At 44.8% G+C, this 27,274-nt stretch overlaps 2 protein-coding genes across 2 annotated transcripts in view; both read right to left on the bottom strand.

Moving 5' to 3' along the window:
• Positions 1 to 459: 459 nt before the first annotated feature.
• On the bottom strand, positions 460 to 19,435 carry Coq2 (coenzyme Q2, polyprenyltransferase). The gene is made up of 7 exons (XM_075942883.1): positions 19,160 to 19,435; positions 14,567 to 14,733; positions 9,732 to 9,853; positions 8,020 to 8,105; positions 6,098 to 6,231; positions 3,766 to 3,954; positions 460 to 1,242 (listed from the first exon to the last, which is right to left on the bottom strand). The coding sequence occupies exons 1-7, from the start codon at positions 19,410 to 19,412 to the stop codon at positions 1,090 to 1,092; spliced, it is 1,104 nt and encodes a 367-aa protein (XP_075798998.1). The 5' UTR covers positions 19,413 to 19,435; the 3' UTR covers positions 460 to 1,089.
• A 2,022-nt stretch (positions 19,436 to 21,457) lies between these two features.
• Hpse (heparanase) overlaps positions 21,458 to 27,274 on the bottom strand; it is a 35,832-nt gene continuing 30,015 nt past the window's right edge. The window contains exons 11-12 of the mRNA XM_075942992.1: positions 26,732 to 26,875; positions 21,458 to 22,953 (exon numbers count right to left, since the gene is read on the bottom strand). Of these exons, the coding sequence (XP_075799107.1) occupies positions 22,794 to 22,953; positions 26,732 to 26,875 (304 nt within the window). The 3' untranslated portion in view covers positions 21,458 to 22,793. The remainder of the gene's footprint in view (positions 22,954 to 26,731; positions 26,876 to 27,274) is intronic.

The raw sequence follows: 27,274 nt of genomic DNA, 5'->3' as shown, positions 1-27,274 counted from the left end.
AAAACACTTATCCTGAGTGACAGGGATCTGTCTGGAAGGGAGTCCTGAGTGATGGTGGCCCTGGAAGGAGTCCTGAGTGACAGGATCCAAAAGGGAGTCCCGAGTGACAGGGACCCGGAAGGGAGTCCCGAGTGACAGGATCCAGAAGGGAGTCCTGAGTGACAGGGACCCGGAAGGGAGTCCTGAGTGACGGTGGCCCTGGAGGAAGTCCTGAGTGACAGGATCCAGAAGGGAGTCCTGAGTGATGGGGGCCCTGGGATCGGGGCTGGGAAATGACTTGACCTTACTCAGGTTTTCTGGCTGCTTCGACAGAAACATGATAAAAGGGCAATATGGAGGAAAGAGTTCATTTATGTAATATGTTACAATCCTATAAACTATGCCTGCCCAAGATAAGGAAGGAATAAACACACATCAAAATTCCTATGTCAAGGCTGATATGAGAGTCACATCCATAGATACATTAAGCAACAATTTTATTTGCTTACATTCTTTTACATCCAGAATCAGGATGGCTTCTTGAATTCCAGCTTTGGCAGCGAGTAATGATCACAATAAAAAATAGTGTGCCCCAACTTAGCACTCTCAATGATAAATAAAACGAAGCATACGGTCATTTTCCTAAGTCATGAATTCAGATGAGTTACACATCAAGTCTTTTTCTAAAGTTCCTGAAACTTCAGGTGAGAATAAAGAGAGAGGCTGCACCAAATGAAGCGGGGTCTACCTAACCCCAGGAGCCCCGGGTGCTGTGACAGGGGGAGGGGGCATCTTGCTAGGTGACAGCTTCACTAGAACCCAGCAAACACTCTCTACTCACACACTTCTTGCTTCTTAAACAGATTGCTCAGACAAATGTAATGATGTGGTCTCAAGCCCTGAGTGTTTTAGACATGATTTTCTTTGCTAGGATGGAACCTGGAGCCTTGGGCATGCTGCACAGTGGGTCAGCATCACTCTACCTCCGAGCTACAACCCAAGCCACTTTGATTCTGTGAGACAGAGTCCCACCATGTCACTGTGTGCCTTTGACCTCGAGGCTCTCTTGTCTTTGCTTCCTGAGGGTACCACCAGGCTCAGTTTAATTTCCTACTCCAACATTTTCAATTTTTTTGTTTCTTCTGTTTTTTCTTTCCACAAATTCCCCAGGACGATCCCTAGGAACAAGAGTATTCCTAGGGTGCGGTTGGAGGTAAATTTGTCCCAGCAGTCTTCGGGTCTGTGGATGTCGACTGTGTATATCTGAAAGAGAGAGCACAGTGTAGGCGGAGCCATCTATTCAGGAGAAGACATAAGTTACAGGAAGCTGTATTACACCCTAACTATCTTCTAATGCAGAAAAATCAAAACATTTCTTACTGGGGAATCACTCGTACTGTGTTCTAAACGTTCTGGCTAGGGTGTGAGAATGTTTGGAGAAGCAATCCATTGCTATGCTTGGTTCTAGCCATAGGCTGGACTCCTCCACACAAACATGAAATACTCCAATGCCCAAAGCTGACACCGCAGCTGGAGACTGCACACGGCTTTCTGTGATGGATCAGCCAGGATACAGGTGCTCTTGTATGCAAGCCCCTTCTGGCTATGTGACTAAGACAGACATGACACACAGGGAAATTTCATGTTTCAGTTTGGGTCCCATTTCCAAGGCATACATTATATACATGCAAATACTGCAAACTTTTTTAAAAAACTCCAAAACCAAAGCTTTCTGGGCCTATGCACTCAGGGAAGGGACCTCCACCTGCCCTTGAGCACAGGAACTCGTCCGCCTCTAAAGCACCCTTGGGTTCCAGCTTTATTTTCCACAGCAGTTTCTCAAATGAGGAAAGTTTGATTTGAGCAGAACAACTTCATTCTGCAGGGTGATGAAATCTCTGCACATTCCTGGCTCTCACTCACTAAATGAGGAAGACATGTCTAGGTTACTATGACAACCAAAGATGGTCTACCCAAATGCTTTTGACTCCCTCCTGTGCTCACAAGGGATCCAGAAACCCAGATCTATGGCCAGCCACCTAGATCACCCACGTTCTCTTCTCCACACCAGCCCTGTGGAGGCGGCAAAAAGGTGCATTCAACCTTCCGTCCTTCTACCCTTCCTTTCTGGACAGGGTCTCACTGTGTAGCTGAGGATGGCCGTGGATTCTGGATCCTCTTGCACCATAAATCACATTCCTGCCTGGCCTCAACTGTCTCTTTTCTATTGGGCAGTCCGCAGACTCAAAATCAGGACTTCTTTTCACAGAGCAAGTTTCAGGACAGCAAGGGCTATATAGACAGATGAAGGAAGGATGGAAGGGAGAGAGGGAGGGAGGGAGGGAGGGAGGGAGGGAGGGAGGGAGGGAGGGAGGGAGGAAGGAAGGAAGGAAGGGAAAAAGTGTACTGAGGACTATAGATACAATTTAAAATATCAAGTAGCCCACACACTTCTTATAATACTTATAGAGACTTGTATGTTCCCCCTCCTTTACCATCTAATACTTTAAAGTATACTTTCTATTTAAACCAGACAATTAGTAGATGACTGTGGGCCTTGTAGAACCAAGTTCTCAGTTCTTGGGGATTCTGAGACTTTCTGTAGAAAAAAAGATGAAACCCTGAAGAACCAGAAATCCTAGCATTTACAGTGAGGATCATGCAGGTGTAATCTATGTCAGACCAATTCTGTTGTGCATGTCACTCAAGGCCTGCCTACATGACACATGGTTCCCAATAATACGTATAGAACACCATCTGAATACATGTTCATCATTACCTTTTTATTTTTTTCAAAAAAAAAAACCTATGCAGCACTGTTTCAGAAAGTACCCATTTTTCAGTCACTGATCCAGTTAAACTTAGATCTGGCTGATCATTTTACAAGTTCCTTACGCAGGTTTCGGCATAAGCCTGCAGCAGCGGAGGAGCTGGGATGCTGGGTGAGCAATGCGATCACACTGTTTTCTAGAGGATTCAGTCAGGTCACCTTAGCATTTCCTGCTGGTTCTGTTGTTGGGGGTCTCACTCACAATAGGCAAACTCTCTAACACTGACCGGCATCTCCAGCCTGTTTTCATCTGGAGATCAGGTCCTACTCAGTGGCTTTGGCTGACCTTGAACTCATGCATCCTCCTGATTCAGCTTCCTCAGAAGCTGGGATTCCAAGCTACGGGGCCCATGTTTTATCTGGCTGGCAGTGGTCTCCACACTAATGGAACTCACGATTGTTATGGTTTAAATTACATTTGTGTGTGTGCACATGGACATTTGTGTGCCACAGTTCGCGTGTAGGGGTCAGAGAACTCAAGGGAGCTGGTTCTCTCCTTCCACTGTGTGGGTCCTGGGGATCAAACTAAGTCCATCAGACTTGGTGGCAAGCACCTCATCAGATGAGTGACATGTCTGGTCCTATTTTACTATATTACTATTATTTTAAGGTCTATCAGTTTGCTTTTGGAGTAGCAAAAAACCTAATATTTTTTCCTAAATTAACAAGGTTAATTTTATTTGCTTTGTTTATTTTGAGATGGTCCAGGCTGTCCTTGAACTCACTATATAGACCAGGCTGGCCTCAAACTCACAGAGATCCTCCTGCCTCTGCCTCCCAAGTGCTAGGATTAAAGGCATTTTCTGAAATTGAGGAGGGAGAAAAAATTCAAAGCAATACAAGCCAAGCAGTTTGTTTCAGGAAGTTCCTTGCCTATTTATCAGTGGTTGTTTAAATATTTTAATAGTTTATAGTAAGGAAAACTGAAGGGAAAGTAATGAATGAAAAGGTCAAACCTGGTGAGCCAGGTGGGCTCCTACTGCAGCCACGGCAGCGTAGTAGGGGAGGGTCTGACCGCTGTTGGCGCCAGCCAGGCTCAGTGCTCCCAGCATGGCGATCCCAAAGCCACTGAGCCACTTCCTGGTGTTCTCCCTGAACAGCAGTGCTGTGGACTTCAGGCCAATCAGAGCGTCATCTCTTTTGTCCTAACACCAGGAATAGGAAAGTGTGTTTTGATATTTAATTCAGTAAGATGGAAATCACAGTTCTCAAGTATTCAACTTAGCCTTTCTAATATATGTACAGCTGATCCTGCTTTCCAATCAAAGAACACACATGTTAAAGAGCATATAGCTATACCACAAGCTATAGAAAACGAGAGACTCCCAGCACTCAGGAGGCAGAGGTAGGTGGACGTGTGTGAGTTCAAGGCCAGCCTGGTCTCAGAGCGAGTTCCAGGACAGCCTGCTGGGCGCTGGTATTTGAAGGCATGCCCCACACCTGGGTTGGTCTTTGTTCTTCCTGAGCTCCATTCCTCCGGAGCTCTCAGTTCTCAGTTTCAGTCTTGCTGGTGTCACAGATGCAGGAGATGCTGCTCACTGCATATCCACACCCACCCACTCTCCACTCAGCCCAGCTGACCCCTTCACGTGGAGCTGGGTGCTGTAACTATCTCCTGGAACCAACACCTTCACGTGGAGCTGGGTGCTGTAACTATCTCCTGGAACCAACACCCACACATACTCACAGAATTAATAAATAAATCTTTTTAAAAAGTTCGTAAGTATAACCTGACTAGACACACAAGTAGTAACCAAATGTGGTGGGGAATGTACTAACCATTTCATAATGTATACGTATGATACATCACTTCATACACACTGACTATAAACAATGCTTATCAACTGTGCTTCAGGAATCAAGAAAAACAACAACAGGCATCCCAAACAAACCATAAAAGGTAACACTAGGGAGCTGTAAGGACGTTTGTGCCTAAGTAAATACTCTTTGAAAACAAGATTTATTTTCAGTTGTGTGTGCATACTGGTGTCCATGTACCTTCTATGTGTGTGGGTGCCATGGAGACCTGAAGGGGGTATCAGGTCCCCAGGAGCTAAGGGTTACAGGCAGTTGGGAAGCACCAGGTGGTCCTCTCCAAGAGCAGCAAGCGCTCTCAATTGTGGAACCATCTCTCCAGATCCCTCAAAACACTATTCTGGAAATTTTACTCACACACTCATATGTATGAAGTGTTAATGATGATAATATAATTTATAATTGTCAAAACTCAGTAACAGCTTACTTTGCCAAAACAGACATATCATTATATTTCAAATTGTGATGCCATTCTAAGTCAAGGGACGACTAGGTTGATTCAAGTGACAATGACAAAGAACAGATAAAAATATATGGGGATGGCCAGAGATGATGGCATATAACTGGGACCCAGCATTTGAGACTGTGGTGGAAAGGCCCAGGAGTTCAAGGACAGCCTTGTGCCTCAGAAACAGTAAGAAGGAAACTGAAAAGAGAGAATGTATTGCCTGCACACCTCACGGTCTGCCTGATGTACTGACGAGATCCAGACAGAGGTAAGAGAAACTGAGTACAGAACTCGGACACCATCTGGGCTTGAATTTCAGCTCTGTTCCCACTACCCAGGGAACCATGGGAAGTTACTTATCCATAAAATGGGGACAGACAAGATCCTTCCTGTGTAGGCTGTTAGAAGATTAACTTAGTTTTTGTAAAATATTTAAAAGGGTGCCTGGAATATAGTAAATATTATTTAATGCTTGTGAACAAAACAGAACAAAGCAGCTGAACTGCAGAGTAAACTAGTGTAAAAATGAGCAGCAATGTTTTGTTGGGTAAAGGGAGCAGGGGATGGTTTTCTTTTTAGGGAACAATCTCCTTTGTCTACCGTTAAAGTCACTGTGCAGATCTGTAATCCCATCTCAGAGGAGAGGCAAGTGAACCAGGAGCACAAGGTCATCCTTGGTTACACAAGTTCAGGGCCAGCCTGGGTAACATGAAATGCTGTCTCAAAAACCAAATTAGACAAAGAAACAAACAAAAACGGCTCTTAGAAACCACAGCAGTGGGGCTGGAGAAATGGCTCATAGGTTAAGAGCATTGCCTGCTCTTCCAAAAGTCCTGAGTTCAATTCCCAGCAACCACATGGTGGCTCATAACCATCTGTAATGGAGTCTGGTGCCCTCTTCTGGCCTTCAGGCATACATACAGACAGAACATTGTATACATAATAAATAAATAAATAAAAATTAAAAAAAAAAAAGAAACCACAACAGTTAAACCAAAGTTCAGAAAAATATATCATTTCTTTACCTGGTGGGCATAAATAGTATCATATATCAGTGTCCACATAACACCAGAAAAATAAAGAGGCAGGCATACAGCTGGGTCACAGGAACCCTTGACAGCAGACCATCCAAGTAATGCACCCCAATTAAAAGTCAGCCCTGCAATCAGGGGAAGCAGAATGTACGTCAGCACTCCATAGGAACATAAGGCGCACATGTCAAATGCTCACTCCTGTCAGGTCCTGCTACACTGCTCTGTGTCCTTCACAGAATCTCCTCAACCTCCTGTGGCTGGTTCTTATTTGTACATCTTACAAAAAAAAAAAAACCCAACAACAAAAAAAAAACAGTCGGGTGGTGGCGCACGCATCTCTGTGAGTTCGAGGCCAGCCTGGTCTACAAGAGCTAGTTCCAGGACAGGCTCCAAAACCACAGAGAAACCCTGTCTCGAAAAACCAAAAAAAAAAAAAAAAAAAAAAAACCAGGCACAGAGAGTTTAACTAGTAATTAAAATAACAGCTAATAATGTACCTAAGAAGTTTGTGCCTGGCAGAGCCATCAAACTGTGAGTGCTGGAGTCGGAATGCAGACATACCAGGCTCTCTCTACCTCCCGGTAAGCTATGGGAAGAGAGTACAGACAACACTCACTCTGCTCCCTCAGCCTCGGTGAGGTCTGTACACACATCCGTGCACTGACAGAGCCTACATCGACCTGCAAGGCTGATCACCTCCTAAGCTGCAGGCTAGAGGCTCAGCCCTCTGAGGACACCTCTGCCCACACAGCTCTCAAGTCATTCTGTACCTATCTTTCCCTTTCCTACAGCGTCTGTTCCCACTCCAAGCACCCCTCCTCTCCCGAAAAAGTACGACATCCACGTCGGCCACACCCACACTCTACTGCCATGTCCTGCCTGTCTCTTGGCCTCCAGCTCCTTGAAAACGGTGACTGTGTTTTAGTCACATTTATCGTCTAAGTACTTGGTGCAATTCCTACCTGGCGCAAAGTCCAAGTAGGGACTCAATGAATGTTTAGAGTAAGTATACTGGCTGCATTTGTGCCAGGCACAAATATTAGTTTGAAAATAGATTCTCAAACTTCTCCTACCAAAAGATCTCCAGACCCGCTAGAACATTACTGTCTATTCTAAAGAGAAAGAGACTCTCCATGAGGGGTACACACTCCATTACAACTTTTCTACAAGTCAAGTCCTCATCCCTTCATGAAATCTCCCTGATTCTTTTCATTTACTGGAAAATGGTTCATAGAAGTAGAATCAGCCTAGGAGTATTTAGAATATCCTAGAAAAGGAGCAGTTTAGAATATCCTAGAAAAGGAGTAGTTTAGAATATCCTAGAAAAGGAGCAGTTTAGAATATCCTAGAAAAGGAGTAGTTTAGAATATCCTAGAAAAGGATAGAAAAGTCTGAAAGTAGTTTCTGACCTGCCCACTCTCCGTATCTCCCATCCACACAAACACTTTCTGGAGCGCTTGTGCTCTATAACGCCCACGCTGGGCTGGGCAGCAGGGAAAGATGCTCCTTAGTCGCTCACGGTTTACTAATGCAGAGCCAGAGAGCTGCAAATACATTCTGGCCAAAGTTTCATAGAGCGGGAGCTGCCGAAGCCATCAATTTTCACCTTGGTTCGCCCACAGAAGTGCATGTTACCTCACTCCCAAACTCCTTAGGATATCTTGATTAACCATCATTTTATGGCATATCTAGGATTTTAAAGGCACTTAAGGAAAACAGTAATCTTGATAATTTTAACAAATAGCTAAGATTTCGCAGCCAATAAAAATAACTAAATTCCTTTGAAGCATAAAAATTTATTCTTCAGAAAACTTGACGACTGGCCTGATAATCACAGACACGCACACACCCATGCAGGACATAAAAACATGGCAGGCAGTGTGAAGGGAAATCTTTCGCTGTCTCAGTCTTACCCAAGGCTAACTGAGGCCAAAACGTGATTCTCTTCATCAGTGGGTAGGTGACGACAAGAAGTAAGGACGCCGCGCCCAAGGCTATGCTGGGAACAGAAGCAACAGGATTAAGGGCATCGTTAGAAATCAGTAACCATTTTCAAGTCATCAGTATCCCTAATTGCAAGGTATTTTTGTCTTAAGTACTATTTTTATGAAATTCTTTCCTAGAGTTTGCCTACTAGAGACAATGATTCGAAAAGCATTTTAAATGTCACAAAAGAACCAAACAAAACAACAGCTAACACACACAGTACTTCCATGCACTAGGTACCATTGTAAGTGCTTCAGTTCTGTTCATTCTGAGCTTCACTAGGCAACAAGAGGTTCCTTCTGCAGAGGAAGGTGAAGCACAAAGAAATTAAGGAAGAGATTGTTGGTCAGCTCATCTGTGGGAGACCAAGGTTCAAACCTTAAAGCAATGTGGCTCCAGCATCCTGCCAATTTAAACGACCATGTATTACAGCCTGTTCGAAAACCATAAGATGTGCAGTAAACTGTGCGCGCATGTGTGCATGCGTGTGTGTGTGTTATGTGTGTGCACACACGAGGGATGAGGAAAGAGGCCAACTTAAGATGTGCTCTTGAAGAGCCATACCTTGTTTTTTGACACAGGTGTCTTATTGGAGATCTGCCTGTTTCTGCCTCCCCAGTGCTGGGGACTGCACTTACATGGCAAGTGCCCCACCATGTGAGCCATCTCCCTAGCTCTCCATGTGTCCAACAGAGAGTTCATCAGACCAAGGAGAGTCCCGTTCATACATAGCATATGTTACTTCTTAAGAAAGAAAATAGGCCAGGTGGTGGCGGCGCAAGCCTTTAATCCCAGCACTTGGGAAGCAGAGGCATGAGTATCTCTGTGAGTTCCAGGCCAGTTTGGTTTGCAGAGTGAGTTCCAGCAGCCAGGATCACTTGGTGAAACCCTGTCTCAAAATGAACAAACAAAAAAGAAGGACAGAAGGAAGGAGAGAGATAGAGAGAGAAAGAAAAGAAAAGGAAGAAAGAAAGAAAGGAGGAAGGAAGGAAGGAAAGGAAAGGAAAGGAAGAAAGGAAGGAAGGAAGAAAGAATGAAAGGAAGGAAGGAAGGAAGGAAGGAAGGAAGGAAGGAAGGAAGGAAGGAAGGAGAGAGAGGACCTATTCTCCACAGGCAGCAATACTTAGCGGGCACGCTCTCTGTCGCCCTCTCTCCTTACTCAGGAGTACTCTGAGAACAGCCATATGATGCTGGGCCTATTTAGACTGACCCAAGAAAGGGCCCTCACACTTTTCTCTTCTGCTGCTTATATTAGTTTCAGACTCTGGGAAAGACACAGTTCCTCTTTATGTTAACTGAGCCTAACCACTTCTGCTTCCGGTACTCAGTGGTCACAGGCCGCAGAAGTAAAACTATACACATACCTATTGCTGTCCTACACACAGGGGATGGGTCTTGTGTCCCATCAGGAGCATCTACAGCAAACACTAAAGGTGCTTCAGAACCAAGCTGGGCTCCTCACTCCTTGGCTGAAGCGTCCCCGAATCTCACAGCACAGTGAGTTCCTTTACTCTTCTTAACCCATGAATGGATGCTTCACAAGAATTAACAGATTTGTAATAGAGAGAATTCTACACTCCACATTTTCTGATCCAGAGGACATGGTTTACACATAACTGTGCAACCACTTCTACTGTACCTGTAGTAGTTCAAACACAGGAGAACTCCCAGTGCCAAGGTCAGCTGTCCCCCAAGGAAGACGAAGGACTGGAAGATTGAAATGTCGCCAGCGGCAATTGGGCGATTTGCTGTTCTCATAACCTCAACAAAGGAAAACAGACACCTTAACCTCATACACCAATTCAATTGTTCGTTTAAACATTGATTAATAGACAGATCCATGAGCTGGCGAGATGGTTCAGGGGGATGGGCACCCGCCTTCATGCCTCCTGTCTGGAGACAGAGCCTCAGGCCGACATGACGGAAGGGGAGAGACGCCTCATCCATTCTTACCCTGACTGCTCTCATGCAGAGCTTACTTAACCCATACAGAGAAGTACATGCTATTTTAGAACTAAAGTGAGGGCTGGAGAGATGGCTCAGCAGTTAATAACACCGGTTACCCTTCCAGAAATCCTCCTTAGGCCGACATGACGGAAGGGGAGAGACGCCTCATCTATTCTTACTCTGACTGCTCTCATGCAGAGCTTACTTAACCCATACAGAGAAGTACATGCTATTTTAGAACTAAAGTGAGGGCTGGAGAGATGGCTCAGCAGTTAATAACACCGGTTACCCTTCCAGAAATCCTCCTCAGGCCGACATGACGGAAGGGGAGAGACGCCTCATCCATTCTTACTCTGACTGCTCTCATGCAGAGCTTACTTAACCCATACAGAGAAGTACATGCTATTTTAGAACTAAAGTGAGGGCTGGAGAGATGGCTCAGCAGTTAATAACACCGGTTACCCTTCCAGAAATCCTGAGTTCAATTTCCAGCAATCACATGGTGGCTCACAACCATCTATAATAGGATCCAATGCCCTCTTCTGGCGTACAGGCGTACACACAGACAAAAAGCACTCATACATAAAATACCTAAGCAAATAAACCTTTGTAACACACAAAGTCATATACATACATACATACATACATACATAGTGAAAGACCCAAGGCAGGCACTAAAGCACAAATATGAACAGAGTGAAATCAAAATTTGAAGTACTATCGAGAACTAAAATCACGTGTTTAAATGTTTAACGTGGCTTTTAAAGGGCAGTGTTTGTCCCACCATCCCCACCCCATCCCATCCTTAAACACAAGTGTCTTCCTGGTCTTGATGCTTAGCCACTGAGCTCAGCAAACACACAGGTCCTGCTTCCATAGGAAGGTGGTAAAATGATTGGAGTTCTCAGGAGAGAGGGAACCTCAGCAGGTTGCGGATAAGGCCAGCGCCCTGTTCTAGGATGGTAAGCACTACATGAGACGTGACCCTGAATGGGTCTGTGCTATCGGACTGACTACGCTGAAATGATAAAGGTAAGTCAGCTGGAGAAATGTGGATGGCGCTGTTAAACACGGGGATCATGACTGCTGCTGATTCTCCCCCCTGAAATGTGACTATGTCAAATTCAAACACATATAAAGATTATAATCAAAATTTTCAATGTTGTTAGAAATTAAGAACTTTAGATATGGGATTACAAAGCCTCACATTTGAGACTATGTTTTTAACCTATTGTTTGCCATACAATCACTTAGTAGTAAATTATCACCCCGGTATCAACGAACACACAGAAGCTGTGTTCCCAACAGCAATCCACTCTTCATTCAGTTCATCAGCAAGTTACTAACTGCTCAGTGCATTAATCACACCCGAGCCATAAACATGTCCTTAGTGATGGAGAACACTTTAGGAAACGGGTAAAGACTGCAACTAGGCCTTTAAGAGACAGGTGACATATTAAATCCCCAGGCAGCAAGCACCATCTCAATCAATGGGAAACACCTGCTCAACACCTGAGCTTTGTGAACGCCATTACACAACCAGACCCCTAGAGGAAACAGAAAAGGTTGGCTGGCTTGATTATCTTTTAATGAAACTTTTTCTCTGAGATGACTGCAGTTAAGAAATGGTTAAGAAATGGAGCTGGAGAGATGGCTCAGGGGTTAAGAGCACTGGCTGCTCTGCCAGGTTCAGTTCCCAGCACACACACAGCAGCTCATAACTGCCTGTTACTCCAGTTCCAGAGGATCTGACACCTTCACACAGACATATATGCAGACAAAACATGAATGCACATGAAATAAAAATAAATTGTTAAAAAATACGGAATAAAAAAAAAGAATATGGAACTCCCATAAACCTGTATCGTCTGTTCCGTTAATGACATCCTGGGAAACTTGATGGAACCAGAATTTTGATGTCAAGACAGACAAAACCTACTAAGATTCCTGCTCCAAGGACCTCCATTTTCCCTGGATGTCACTCTCTTCCCTCTGTCACTCCTTGATTCCTACAACCGCACAGAGGGTGATCTGTTCAGGCTTTTCCTTTCTCTTGACATAATCCCGGGAAATGCACCCACACTGCTGCATGGATCATTTTGCTGTTGCTGCAGTTTTCCAGAGCATAAATGCATCATGCATGGTCTACTCACACCGGAAAGAACTACTGGCTTGTTTCAGTTTGGACCTATAGGTAAAGCCACTACATTCATATGCAAAATGCCATGTGAACATAAGCTTTGTTTCTGTGGAGGAATGCACAGGCACCCCTGAATGACAGCTGTGTGCCCACAGGAAAACAAGCTAGGTTCTCTCCCCACCGGCAATAGGGGATATGTGAACTGCTCGAGGCAGCATTTAGCGCTGCCATTGTTTTCCGTTTCAGCCATCCTGATAGGTCTGTAGTGATACTTTACCGTAGTTGAAATTTGTATTTAAATCAAAGCTAATGATGTTAAAACAAAAACGTGTACGTGATACTTGCAGTTTTGGCATCTTCCTATGGGACGAATTCATGGATTGATCAGATTTTTATTTAGTGCTTGGCTCTGAGAATTTTGTATACTGGTATCCAGGTAGGTATGTGGTTTCAAAATATTCACCAGTGCATACTTTAATCCTCTTAAAGGGCCTCCAACATATCTAAACTGACTCTGGTGAAATCCAATACAGCAATATTCCTTTTTATGACCTATATTTTCAGCATTTCTCTTCCACTGTACTCAAGAGCTGCAGACTGTGATATATCTTACTGTAGATTTGTTTACCATGATGACAGCACCCACCTTCCTGATAACGTACTTACACAACGTACACTTACGCCCTTTGCCAAATTTCAGACATTCAGCTGTTATTTCTTCAGGTATTTTTCGGTATTTCTTACTTGAAACCCAAGCATTTTATGTGTCCCTAATCTCATTTATTTTATTTCATTATTTTATGTGTATGATGTTTTGCTTGTATGTATGTCTGTGGATCATGTGAGTGCCTGGTGCTTACCAAGAGGCCTGGAAAGAGCTTCAGATCCTCTGAAACTGGAGTCACAGATGGTTGTGAGTTGCCATGTGGGCACTGGGAGTTGAACCCAGGTCCTCTGGAAGAACAGCCAGTACTCTTAACCACTGACCCATCTCTCCAGCCCCTCTAATCTCATTTTAAACTTGTTTTAGCTGGGTTATTGACACCACTTTGGTCAGGGGAAGGGACTCAGATGCTGCCTAATTATTTCCAGGTGGAATTAGAAGCACACACCTGCTCCTGAGAAATAGGCTTTTGTGGGTGCTTGGTTTTGTCTGTGCTCATTTGTGTCCCCAGCCTGCTGGCCTCTTCAGTTCTAAGATTGAGATATGCGAGACAAAAATAATACACAAAACTAATGTACCATGCTCTTCTGGGGTTCCTGGGGCTCTGCCACCTTTTCCTCTCCAGTCGGTTTTGTTGTTTTCTATGTGACAGCTGGAGTTTCGGGCGTACTTAGTGGGAAGGATAAAGGACAGCACATGCGGTCCCCTTCCTGGAGCACAAGTCAGACTACGTGAGTGGTTACAGGGTGGGGCTGTCGCATGCTTTCTAAGGCTGCTCAGTCACATACTGTACCTTTTCACGTCTTCTTCAATATGTTCTTCCCAAGCTCAACAGTCTTAGACTAGTTCTGAGGGTAACTAAGAACAAAATCCTTTCTGAATATTTAATCTCAAATGTTCGCTTTTATAAACAGCACATGGGTCCTCACACATGTGCTAATTCTAGCACTGGTTTTCATCTTCTATAAGCCTTACACTGAGCTTTAAAAAGGAATGCTGAACTACTTTAAGCACAGATCTGAAGTCTCATTTATAACAATATGCAGAACGAAAATGATCCAGAAAATATCAACATTCAAATCAGGTTTGCATTTGCTGGCCAATCAAATAGCCACAGCTGTCTGTATGGCACGGAGGTGCCCATCACATGGTTTCTGCCCACTTCCATCCCATCCCGATCCCGGGAAACACACGCACGCACACAGGAGGGGAGATAGAGACAACTGTCCACTACAGTGCACTTCTGTCTCACAGTAAGAAACTAACTAAGAGTAAAACAGGCCACTTGTGAGAAGTGTATTTTTAGTAGGTGAGCTCTTGTGATAACACTTGTTGCTGTATAATTTAAAACTCATACACTCAGGGTCTGGTATTTTCCACTTCTTAGTTTTGGTCCATGGCCGACTGTGGGTAACTGGTGGAGCCAAAGCTAATGCCTGCCTTAGTCATTTAAACTAAGACCTCGGAGGCAAGGATGACTTATCTTTAGACGTGGAAAGGTTCAGGATCAATTTCTAGCTGTCTCTCCTACCTTTAGCTCCTCCATTCTAAATTGCCTGTAAAACTCCAATACACATCCCTGCTCCACTCTTCTGCCGGAGGGAAGTGAACTGCCCTTTGCAACAGTGGTTAATCATGGCAGACTTCAGTGGCATCATGTGAGGTCATCATGGTGTTCTGCAGAAATGAGAGAAGCCTCCGTTCCTTCCCAGGGTGAAGCTACCTTTTTATCGAAGTCACGGTCCCACATGTCATTAATAGTACAGCCAGCTCCACGCATCAGAATAGCTCCAGTGCCAAAAAGTGACAGCATGTACCAGTCAGGAAAACAGCCTGGTTCAGCGGCCAAACCAATGCTCCAGGTGCATGGCAAGTACAGCAGCCAGGTTCCTAAACAAAACCAGAACCACACGGAAAACAGAAACGGACACATTTAAATCAGATAATTGCTTCACTTTCTTAATCACTGTTTTGGCTTCTGCTGCTGTGACAAATACCATGACCAGCTGAAACCAGGGAAAGGGTTTATTGGGTATGGCTACCCCCATCACAGACCATCACTAAAGGGAGGCAGGGCAGCAACCTGGAGGCAGGACTGATGCTTACTGGATTGCTCAACCCATTTCCTTCTACCACCCAGAACCATCTGACCAGGGTGGCACTGTCCCCAGTGGGTTAAGCCTTCCACATCATTAACCAAGAAAATGTCCTGGGCAATCAGATGGACACATTTCTCAGTTGAGGTCGCCTCTTCCCAGATGACTCTAGCTTGTGTCAAGTTGACAAAAATACCCCCCCCCCATACACACAAAAAAAATCAAGTACACAGCACAATCACCACATCCCCCCCAAAAAGTATAATCACAGTAAAACATAAGACAGGTCAATGCCTGGAATTACAGCACTGGGGAGGCTGAGGCAGGAGGACCAAGAATTCAAAATAATGGTTCCTAAGCTACAGAATACCCAGAGCACAGTGTAGCAAGACCTTCCTTGGCCACAGGCGCATATTACAATTATGAGCTCACTTAGAGAGCCTGTAGTGGTCCCTAAAGATTAGGCAGCTCTTGCAGACCAAAAGGTCAGGAGACTACCACATGTAAGGGAGCAGATATAGACACTAAAGTATCTGAAGGCTGAAGTCTTAATTTCATCCGAAAACAAGGAAAAAGAGCATCTACCTCACTGAGTTTTAAAAGAGATAACAATATTAAGGCCGACAGTTATGAAATCTGAACTTGGGGCTACACGTATTCTACCAGTCTACAGGCAGAATGGATTAACCAACTATATAAAGATGCATACAAATACGGGCAGTGGTGGTGCACACCTTTATCCCAGCACTTGGGAGGCAGAGGCAGGCAGATCTCAGTGACTTCAAGGCCAGATTGATCTACAGGACAATTAGGAATGTTACACAGAGAAACCCTGTCTCAAAAAAACAAAATAAAACTAAAAGAGATGTAGCATACATAAGTACAGTCAGTTTTCTCTTGTTTTTAACTCCTGAAGTAATAATATTAATATTCCTTGAGCCCCTGTCATGTGAAGGCACTGATCAAAGCACAGAGGATGTTTAGGAACTCCAGGTACCGGCAGCAAGAGCTGTCACAAAGCACATTTGGGTCTGAAGGAGAACACCCCCTACAGGCACTGGCATTTAACAAGTGGCTTTAGTGAATGGTGGGGTGTGGGAGATGTAGCAGATGCAACCATAGAGGACAAAGCCTATCACTTTGTTTAAAGACGCGGCTCTTCTCAGTGTGCTCTCTGCTCTCTGCTTGTGGTTCAAGATGTGAGCTCTCGGCTTCTTTCTAGCCACATCTTGGTGCCATGCTCCTCGCCATGATGGATCTAACCCTCTGGAACCACAGCCCAAATAAACCCTTTCTTCCATAAGTCGCCAGATCATGGTGTTTTACCACAGCACAGAAAGGTAACTAATCCAGAAACTGAAAGACAGAGGGCAGGATTTACCCGAAGTCACGCTGGTTAAGATGGAGCTCTAACCCAGAAGTCTAGCTGCAGCTTAGGTCAAAAACTCTCAGTTCCCATACCTAAATCTCAGCGCACACGGACATTCTACTGCTTCAGCTCTCCTGACTCCAGGGACACTTCTGTCTGTCCTCTGTGACACCTTCGTTCCTATGGCTATTCTGTGAAGACAGGTACCGGGTGGTGAGAAGCCAAATAGGCTACGGACAGAAATGCTTATTATGAAAGAGAAAAACTCTCTGGGAGATGAAATAAAATGGTCAAATTCTGAAAGTGATGGGCAGAACAAAATGCCCGTGTAGACTGGGCCTATGATTCTCTAATTATATAGATTTCCTTAAGACAACAAAATCACCCATGGAGAAGGAAAAATGACACTGCCATTTTGGTGGAAAGAGTGCCACCTGGTGAAACTTCTGCAGTAATGCAGGCTTTGTGGAGCTCAGCAGTATTGTGCTGGCCTAGCATATGGAAGGCCTTGAGCTCCATCCAGGTACTGGAAAACAATGAAACTTTGTTACTGCCTTCTCAAAAAACACTGAAGCCTGACAGTGGTCTATGAAAGTAATAAAATATAACCCCACTACAGTAAAATAATAACTGTCTCACAAGAAGAGAATTATAAATATTAAGCAGAAATGCTACTGCCAATTACTGCTCCTGACACATGGTTGCGGGGCCCAAAACCATTTGTTGAGTGAATTCTATCCTGTATTCATCTTATTTAGCATCAAAACATGCAAGCCAGCATTTTAAGATACTTAACACATAAAACTATAAATCTCTAATCCCCACTACTATTCTGAAGTAACAGTGGCTAATGCTAATAAAGCCACTAATAGTACCCTTATACGCGGGCATGATTCAAAGTATCTATCATGGTGTAGATGTTAAGAATAATTTTAAAAAGTCAACATTAGCACTTCCCTTTTATAGATAAAGAAATGAAAGTGTAGAGACATAAAAAAATTTAACCACACTCCCTCCACTGAATGGAGAAGGGCCAAAGAGGTCTGGGTCTAAACTTGGCTCATGACCATTTTATAGAGTCCTGTTACATATACAGCCGCTAGAATATGTTTAATTGTGGAAGCAGGAACAATGGTAGCTGTTGATCTGTCCTGCATGCCTGTAAGTCTATCCTGTAGCTCTATCATACAGAATCTAAGAACAGAATTATAAAGTGCTGTGTGAACCCTGAGTTACATAATACGCTAACAATTGCAGGCCTACCTTCCGTTTAGAGGCTTTTGTACTTTAATCTCTGATTGTTAAAATCTGGGCCTGAATCCCAAACAGGAACGAACACATGTAAAGACTATCAAAAGCAAGGCCTTGCTGGGTGCGGTGCCACTCCAAAGAATGAGGCAAGCTCTGGAGTACAAAGCCAACAGCCCTTGTCTCAAACAAAATGAAATAAAACCCAGCATTGTGGTGCACGCCCGAAATCCAAGCAATTGGGAAAATATGGAGGCAGGACTGAATTCAAGATTGGCCTCAGGTACATAATGGGACCCTGTCTGAAAACAAAACACCAAAACCCACAAAAGGCCACTTTGTGGGGTGGGTCTGGATAGAAAAAGGTAGAATAAGCAATTTACACATTTGGATGTACTTCTAGACACTGAAACTGTATATACCAACATCGACATTGGCTAGAATTCAGCCTTCACCTCTTCCTGTTACCACTTTCTTCGGTCCAGCCTGTCTCCCATTGTGTGGTTTTGCAGGCAGGCTTTTTTTTTTTTCTCAAGACAGGGTTTCTCGTTAGCTAGAGTCAGTCTGGCACTCGCTCTTTAGACCAGGCTGGCCTCAAACTCACAGAGATCCGCCTGCCTCTGCTTCCCGAGTGTTGGGATTAAAGGCGCATGCCACCACCGTCCAGAGGTTAATATTCTTAATACACGACATGTTTTTGTTTTTTCAGAGCATATAGCTCAGACTGGCCTGCGACGTGAATCGGTGGTCCTACTTTAGCCTCTAGAGGGCTGCCTCACAGGTGTGAGCCACCACATCTGGATCTCGAAACTCTTTCTCCAAGATTTCTTCACTCCTCCGCAGTACAGCGCTTCCTTTGGAGTGCTATTTCTTCTGTTTTTCAGGGACTGGAGACCCTTAGAAAGTTCTTTTTCTTGTGCATGACCTATACCAGAGATTTGTTTCTATACTTTCCTAGGTCATCAACTCTTTTCCAACCAGAAACAAATTCTTTGAAAGCTGATAGTTTCCCTAGCTTTCTATCACTGGGGCCAAGTAAATTCCGTTAGCTGCTGGGCTGCGCTTTAGGAGCTCCGTGCATATGGAGCTTATATTGTACCACAGCTGTCAACGGTGCACACATTAGTAACCGATAGGCACTATGATGAGCAGGAGAAAAAAAGAAGGGGGTCGTAGAAGAAAGAGATGATTGTGTCAGTCTGACGTTGACAGGCAACCCGGCAGCGCGACACTGTCTGCGTCAAAGGCACTAAATCTCGGTAACCGGTGATGCAGGAGAAAAAGCCAGGCACCAACGCTAGGTCCTCCTATAACGAGGAGCCTTGGTTTCTTCAACAGTCTTACTAATGTGTCTTAGGGCCTTATAGGATTGACGGCAGAATAGAAAACTAATGAATGCAGAAATGCTCCAAGTCTGCAAATCGCCAAGCGTGGGTTTCGAGAAAGCAAAGGTGTGCTAGATCATCTCCGAAGGGCCTCCGTGGAACTCATCTTTCTTGCTATCACTGTCCGCCCCCGGCTGAAGTCCTGACCAGGTCCCGAAGTGACCGGCCCCACGGGCCCACCCCTGGCAGCCGGGGCCCCGCCCTCTCGCCTCACTCACCGATGGGTTTGTCCAGGCGCATAAGGCGCAGGTAGGGCTGCAGGGGGCGCGGCGCCCAGTTCACCACGGCCGCGGCCGACAGGCTGAGTGCGCGCCCGCGAGGTGCCCCCGGGGCCGGTACCCGCCAGTCCCGCGCGCTCCAAGCCCCTGCCGTGCGGGCCAGGGCCAGAGAGAGTCCGAACGGACATCGCCGCCACGCCGGTGTCACCGCCCTCAGACCCCACGCCAGCCCCGCGCCCCGCAGGCCCAGCATGGCGCCGAGGCTCGACGCCGCTTGCTGACGTCATCCGGGGCGACCCGCTTCGAGCGGGCGAGCATGCGCAGTGGTGGCGAACGGCCGTTAGCTGGCTGGGTGGGAACTCAACCAGCTTTAAGGTGTCGCTGGTGTGTGTGTCTGTGTGTGCGTGAGTACGTGTCTGTTAGGCTGCCTGTATGTATGTAGAAGTGTATGTGTGTCAGGTTGTCTGCATGTATGTAGCAGTGTGTTGTGTGTGTGTGTGTATGTACGTGTCAGGATGTCTTCATGTGTGTAGCAGTGTATTAGGTTTGTATGTATGTGGAAGTGTGTCAGGTTGCCTGTGTGCGCATCATGTGCGTGTGTGTTGTATGTATGTGTCATGATGTAGCAAGTTCTCCTGTATATGTGTTGCTTTATCAATTCTTGTTTAATTTGCATAATCTGGTTTCCATACACCTTGTCTAACTCCTCTTGGAGCTGCGCTAATTTCTGTTCCGTTTCTTTTTCCATTTTTTTTTTTTTGCATTATACCGGGTTTCTTTTTTTTTTTTTTTTTTTTTTTTTTTGGTTTTTCGAGACAGGGTTTCTCTGTGGTTTTGGAGCCTCTCCTGGAACTAACTCTTGTAGACCAGGCTGGTCTCGAACTCACAGAGATCCACCTGCCTCTGCCTCCCGAGTGCTGGGATTAAAGGCGTGCGCCACCACCGCCCGGCTATACCGGGTTTCTGAAAAGTTTTCTTCATTTTTCTTTTGGAGTTCTTTGATTGTCTCCATGAACTGTTTAATTTCTAGGCAACATTGCTTCACTTTTTGCTTAGAACCAGCTAGTTCAAGGTTTAAGATTTTGGTTTCTTGGTCTTCTTTTTGTTTTTTGTTTTGTTTTTCGAGACAGGATTTCTCTGTAGTTTTGGAGCCTGTCCTGGAGCTAGCTCTTGTAGACCAGGCTGGCCTCGAACTCAGAGATTTGCTCACCTCTGCCTCCTGAGTCCGCCCGGCGTAGATAAACCCCAACACACATGTCAGATGTGTTACAGCTCACAACCTGTAACTCCAGCTCCAGGGAGATGTGACACTCCTGTCCTCTGAGGGCACCTGCTCGCATGTGCACACCCTCCCCCTCCCACATAATTAAAAAATAACAAAAAATACCTAAAAGAGTTCGAGGCAAAGTCAGGGAGAATGAATGACTTAGATGTTGCTATTGCTGTGCCCAGATTACAACCCCCAGAGAGACCACCAGAGAGGCCAGACTGTAATAAGTAAGGTTTGTTAGCATACCATGAACTAGTTCGGAACTCATCTCCAACCCCTTTTGCAGTGAGGTAGGAGTCAGAGCTCCTCTGTGGGCTTAGCTTTTAAAGGCAAGAATTACAAGAAGGCCTTTTGAAGTTGCTTTGGCACGGGAGCAAAGTCTTTTACTCTGTCCCATCCTTCTATGTCAGCTAGTTCTTTGTTCTTAGAGCAAGGTTATACTGTTCCTGAGTCAGGTCATCTTTATCAGCCTATACCAGGTGGCCGGGCGTAATTTCTCAGGTGGTGGTGGGGAGGCCACTATCTTCCTGGGAACAAGCTAGTCTGGGTTTTTAGTTTTAAAACATTTTGCTAGAAAATTCCTTCTCTTCCCTTGAGAATAAAGGGTGAGGGTCTCACAGCTATAATCATACAAGTGAAAAATTAGGCATTGCATTTATTCAGTGGAAGAGGAACAAGGAAAATAAATAGGTAAGTCCAGACGTTATGACTGAAGTAGGAAATTATGTCTATGCCTGATGGTTCCTTTTCTTCAGAGTCAAGAACCTCAATGTTGGGAGGATGGGCTAATATAGGTAGGAGGTAAACAGAAGATAGTGAAGGAAAAGGCTCCATCCGTCCGTCCATCCATCCATCCATCCATCCATCCATCCATCCATCCAGAGCAGTGACGAGGATCAAACTCAGGGCCCTTTGTCTGTTCTAGGCTAACATTTTCCCAGCGGGCCACAACTTCAATCCATCCAAACCAGACTTTCAAATGTAAGAACCTGTAACCTTTAGCTTTCTTAGAAGAATAAACATGCAAATTAAGGCTATAAAATTATTTTATTTCAAATGTGAAAATATAAAAACTGCTTGCATAAAAATTTGAGAGTATTGACACATCCAAACTTTTAAGGTCTAGCTTAATCAATGTACTCAAACTCAATTGAGATAATATTCATAGCAGACACAAATATGTAGAATTGCAATCCTTAAGAGGTTTATAATCCTGGGGGAAATAATTATATGTTACTTGATCAAAGCAGAGGACTGTAATGTCCAGTGCCGTGAACCTCACCAAACCTCTCTGCCCCAGAGGATTGCTTGATGACAGTTACAGGCTTCGAATGGCCAGGGGTGGTGACTGGGGAAATGGCCAGAGACCTATTCCTGGCCAGAGGACTTGAGACTGAAGAAAGGCTTGCTGGGAGAATCCCAGGAAAGATGCCTTCAGGCCTGTAAGAAATGGCTCATCTTTGTCTGATTGCTGCCAGATCTCTGAATCTGTGGACAGTCACAGCCATCGTGTGAGCAGGCCAGGACCAGAGTGCTACAGGCTGGTGAAAGAAGCTGCTCCCTGGTGATGTGCCCACGGGAACAAGTTCTTAGTGGGATTATCAATGTCCTCACCTAGAGGTTTCTGTTGCTCACAGGCCAAAGCTTCCCAAGAGAAGCAAGAACTAATGGTGTAGAAAAAGTAAACTAGGATGATTGTGACGTGTCGGGTGTTTCCAGAAACTTCTCGTAATCAACCAACCGTCTCCTTTACAGGCATTTCCAGACTTATGCCGTCCCTTCCCGCTCAGGGGTTGGCACTGGTTTTCTGTGTGTTTTTAATACTACCCCACCCAGCCATCTGTCCTCTCACAGATGGTTTCTGCAGAACAAAGCGAAGAGGCACAGGGCCAGTCCTCTTCATTTTAGCTCCTCTAAGATGTCAGCAGGTGTAGGTCATTTACAGCCAGTGTGAAGTTGTGGCAATGAACCATTCCCTGCCGGAGCCACACTAAGGCTCCTGACGGAGAGATCTGACAGTCTTCTGACCAAAATGCTACTAAAAAGAACAAGCTTTAAAAAAGCCATGACATACCCTTCGCTTATTTACCTCTTGGTCGTATCAGAGGCATTTCTATACTTTCCTATTTTTAATAATCCCCCAAATAGTGCATGCAAAATGCTAAGCATCATTTGGCACATGGTGCCATTAACTGTCATCACCTCCAGGGTTCAGCTTAGATGAAATCACCACACTCTACTCAACACTGACCGTGCCCCAGTCGTCCAGAGGCTCTTGAGCTCGGCAACAAGTTGGCCTTCCTACACCCTCGTGAATAACACCCCTTCCCCTCTCATCTCAGGGCTACTGCGTGCCTTTTATTTTCATAAACAAGCAGCAATTTTAGCATTTCTTATGACAAAAAACCCATACGAAAAGGCAGGCATTCCTAGTGAGCTTCCTGGGCGGAGAGGTTTCTCTGTTAAAGCTGGCAGGGTCTGGTCATCCACCATCTTCAGGGTCTCACCGTTCAGTTGGACAGATCTACAGGAAGGAGAGACACGCTTGAGTTAGGCAGGATGCGCATGCACTCCGGCCCCGACAAAAGTTGCAAAATAGTTTTAAACCAAGGAGGACTTCGGCGGCAGCTGGCGCTGTTATTTGTATCTCAGCAGTAAGTAAGACCAGGTGTTTGACAAACTTCAAACTACGGTGGGAAAGTAACTGAACCAGAGAGCATCCGGCCCTGTAGAGAAACATGCACAAATGGTGCACCTATTTTCTCTGCTTTTCCAAGACAGCGTCCCATCCTATAGCTCAGGCTGGAACTTACTATACAACCCCGGCTGGCCTCAGACTCCTAGTGACCATCCTACCTCCACCACATCTAGGTTCTTCATCTTTTTCTTAAATGTTTTTTGTTATATATAATGATTGACAGGATTGATAAGTTATTTTTATGCCATTCATGGAATACATGTGATGCATGTATAATAGTCATCAATCTGCTTATATACAATAAGCACTATGAAGATGTTAGATACACCATTTTTCATACAAATAAACGTAACAAGCCAGGCTGTGGTCCTAGCACCCAGGAGGTGCAGGCAGGAGTTCAGAACCAGCTTTGACTACACAGCTTATTCAAGGCAACAGGAGACCCTATCTCAAAAACTCCAAAAACAACAAAACCTAGCAAAAGTAATCCATTATATCATCTTACTTTTAATATCTTGACATTCATTCCGTCTTTCTATGCATAGAAACACATTTTACTTTAACTACAGTGGGTGTAGTGTACATATTTTCTTCTTTTAGATTTATTTATTTCATGTGTAGGAATGTTGTATCTACACACCAGAAGAGGGCATCAGATCCCATTATATCCACTGGTGTGAGCCATCATGAGCTTGTTGGGAATTGAACTCAAGACCTATGGAAGATCAGCCAGTGCTCTTAACCACTGTGTCCTCTCTCCAGCCTTGTATACATTTTCTTAAAACTTCTTTTCATTTAATACATCCTAATGTTCGTTCACATCGGATGGTACCCATCAACTATATTATCTTAATGAAAACACAGGATTCTATGATATAAATTTATTAGTACATTTACTTAATCCTCTACTTTTAAATACCTTGTTTCCATGTGGCATTATCGTGTTTTTCTCTTTCTTTCTTTCTTTCTTTCTTTCTTTCTTTCTTTCTTTCTTTCTTTCTCTCTTTTTTGAGAGGTTATTTCTTTGTAGCTTTGGCTGGCCTGAAACTCACTGTATAGACTAGGCTGGCCCCTCACCTGTGGGCCATCCTCCCATTTCTGCCTCCCAAGTGCCGGGATTATAGGTATGCATCATCAGGCCTGGTGTGTACTTTTAGTATCCTGGTTCTTATTTTAAAGCTTTTCACCTCTTCTGAAGACCGGATCTCACTCACTATGTAGCTCCACATAACCTTTGTTAGATGCTCAGCACCCAGTCCCACAACTCAAGACATCCTAACGACTTGCCTCAAGTGCGCCAGAGGCTACCACCACATCTATTCTAAGGTGGAATCAGTCCATAGGCTTTGGTTTTGTTTAATATATCGCATCAAGCTTATAAGAGGTAGGGCAGGAACTATGACCATCTTCAAGGAAACCCCAAGCAAAATAGGTCTTGAAAAATATCTCCGAATGGTGGTAGTAAGAGAGTTCAGATGAAATGAAGGGCCATTTGAGAATGCCTACCAAAGCTGGGTAGTGGTGGTGCACGCCTTTAATCCCAGCACTGGGGAGGCAGAGGCAGGTGGATCTCTGTGAGTTTGAGAGCAGCTTGGTCTACAGAGTGAACACCTACCAAAGTCCTCGGATCGATTCAGTGTTTTGTTACCTCAATTTGAAGGGAAACTTGATTACTATTAATTGATTACTATGACTTAATAGCGCTGTGTGAGACAGGCACACAGAGAGACTCCACTTGCTCTGGCTGCGGCGTTAATCAGCTGATGTACAGCTGTGCTCTAAGGAAGGGTGTTTAAGTGGATTCAGTGGTGAGGGTAGGGTTTTATATGAGGGAAGTAACTGGTTCCACGTTTTGAAGATAGAAACAGAAGGATAAGGAAATAGAAGCTAGGTCTGTTAAACTGTAGGTGAGATAAATGATCAAAAAAAGTTAGTAAACAGCAGGTTTGGCAGAATTGAGGAGCCTTGGGAAAATTCACCTGAGATAAATACAAAAATACTGTTTTCACTTAAAATATTTTCATTCATTGGGTGGTGTTGGCACACGCCTTTAATCCCAGCACTCAGGAGGCAGAGGCAGGCGGATCTCTGTGTGTTCGAGGCCAGTCTGGTCCACAAGAGCTAGTTCCAGGACAGGCTCCAAAGCCACAGAGAAACCCTGTCTCAAAAACAAACAAACAAACAAATATTTTCATTCGAGGTTGGTGCGTTGGCTCAGCAGCTAAAGCAGTTGCTGCCAAGCCTGCCAGCTTGAATCTGATTCCCGGGACCCACACGGTGGAAGACAGAACCTCTGCATGCTGTCCTTTGATCCCTGCGCTCAGGAACGCACACACACAATGTATTTAGAAACAACTGAAACAATTTACCTAGAAGCTCATTTCCAGCCGTTTTTCTTACTCTATTCCACTCCCCCAATCCCCCATGACTTCAGTGCTGCAGGAGAACCCCCTCTGTGTGACGTTTTATTCCCCCCCACACACACACACATGCCCTTCAGACGAGTGGTGGTTCCGTGCCATTGGCTGTCCAAGTATCTTTTCAGAACAAAGACTCTAAATGCGGAAGTACTCTGCACTTGATAAACGCCAGCCACAACCCCTTATCTATAATGGTGTATTGGCTGCAATATTGCTAGGGCAATGATGGCACCAAGCTTGTGGGAGGAACCAACCACTAACTGATCTGACCACAACATGGAACCCACATCTAGACTGCTTGGGTGACCAAGAACCCGAGACGAGGTTCCTAGGGGACCTAGGGCCAAACCAAATATTACTGATCTAAATAAAGAACAAAGTGTAGAGATAAAATGACTCCTTGTAATATCCCGATACACTCATTGATCAGTGCCTTCTTCAGCTGTCATCAGAGATGCTTCCTCTGGCGTGGGAACACAGAGAGGCGCGTAGCCGGACAGCACACAGAGAGGGAGCGACCTTGGAACACTCAGCCCTAAAGGGGATGTCTCCATCAAATCCCTTCCTTCAGGGAACCCCACAGAAGAGCAAGGGCAAAGAGGGTGAGAGCCAGAGAGGATGGAGACACCAAGGACAAGGCCTTCTAAATCAACACGGCAAAGCTTAGGAGCCCCCCAGAGCCTGAAACGGCACACACGGGGCCTGCACAGGTCTAAATACACTGAATGGATCTTGATATGTGAAGATATTTGGGACCACAGATTTTCTTCTAAGATAACTACTAGTTTGTGTCCATATCTTTCTATGTTGGCCTCTTCCACACGTTACACTTGTACAAATGAATATCCATATATAGAATATATGAAATAAAGAGGGTTAGAATGTAAAAGTTGCACCTTTTTCTCTCCATTAAAAAAAAAAAACCCTCTCGCTGGGCGGTTGTGTGCACACTTTTAATCCCCGCATCCAGGAGGCAGAGGCAGGAGGATATCTGTGAGTTCAAGGCCAGCCTGGTCTAGGACAGCTAGTTCCAGGACCAGCTCCAAAGGCTCAGAGAAACCTTGTGGGGGTGGGGTGGGGAACAAAACAAAACAAAACAAAACAAAAAAAACCCAAGCTCTCTGTATTATGATAAAAGTAAGTAAACGTACACAAAGTTTGCCATCAACAAGAAAGTGACTCACTTGGAAAGTAACCCCTCGGGTCCAGGCTTTAGGAGGTACTTGTCCACTGGCTTGTTAAACAGTTGGTACGGCAGCTTCAAGTGCTTGGTGACATTATGGAGGTTCAAGGCATACAGAGTTAAATCTCCGTCCTGATATCTTGGGCTAAAAGCGAACAGGTTAATTTAGTTAATTATTTGTCTGACTTATACATCGGAGAACTTGAACATTGACACAATCAGAGATTCTGAGTGCCCGTATTCATAACGGTGGTGGGACCTATCAGCATCCTTTCCCAGGAGGATGTTAGACCAATCTTGTGGCCCTGCTTTGAAAACAAGAAAAGGACTGTTCCTCACATCCCCACCTCCCGAGCCGGAACACTAAGAGCTTTGCCCCTTTGCCACTGTGAGCTCCAGAAGGCCATAGCCAGACCACATATTTTTATGTATAGGAAGGTTTAATGATAACAAGATCTACAGTGAATTCCAGTTATAAACTGTTTAAACAAGAGCTATTCCTGGTCTTATAAAAAGACTAAACTAAGCCTGGGCCGCTCTTCCG

The sequence above is a fragment of the Microtus pennsylvanicus genome, chromosome 12 (assembly GCF_037038515.1).
Source record: "Microtus pennsylvanicus isolate mMicPen1 chromosome 12, mMicPen1.hap1, whole genome shotgun sequence".
Taxonomy (NCBI): Eukaryota; Metazoa; Chordata; class Mammalia; order Rodentia; family Cricetidae; genus Microtus; species Microtus pennsylvanicus.
Note: the sequence above shows the minus strand (reverse complement) of the source record. Positions and strands in the feature narration are given on the sequence as shown.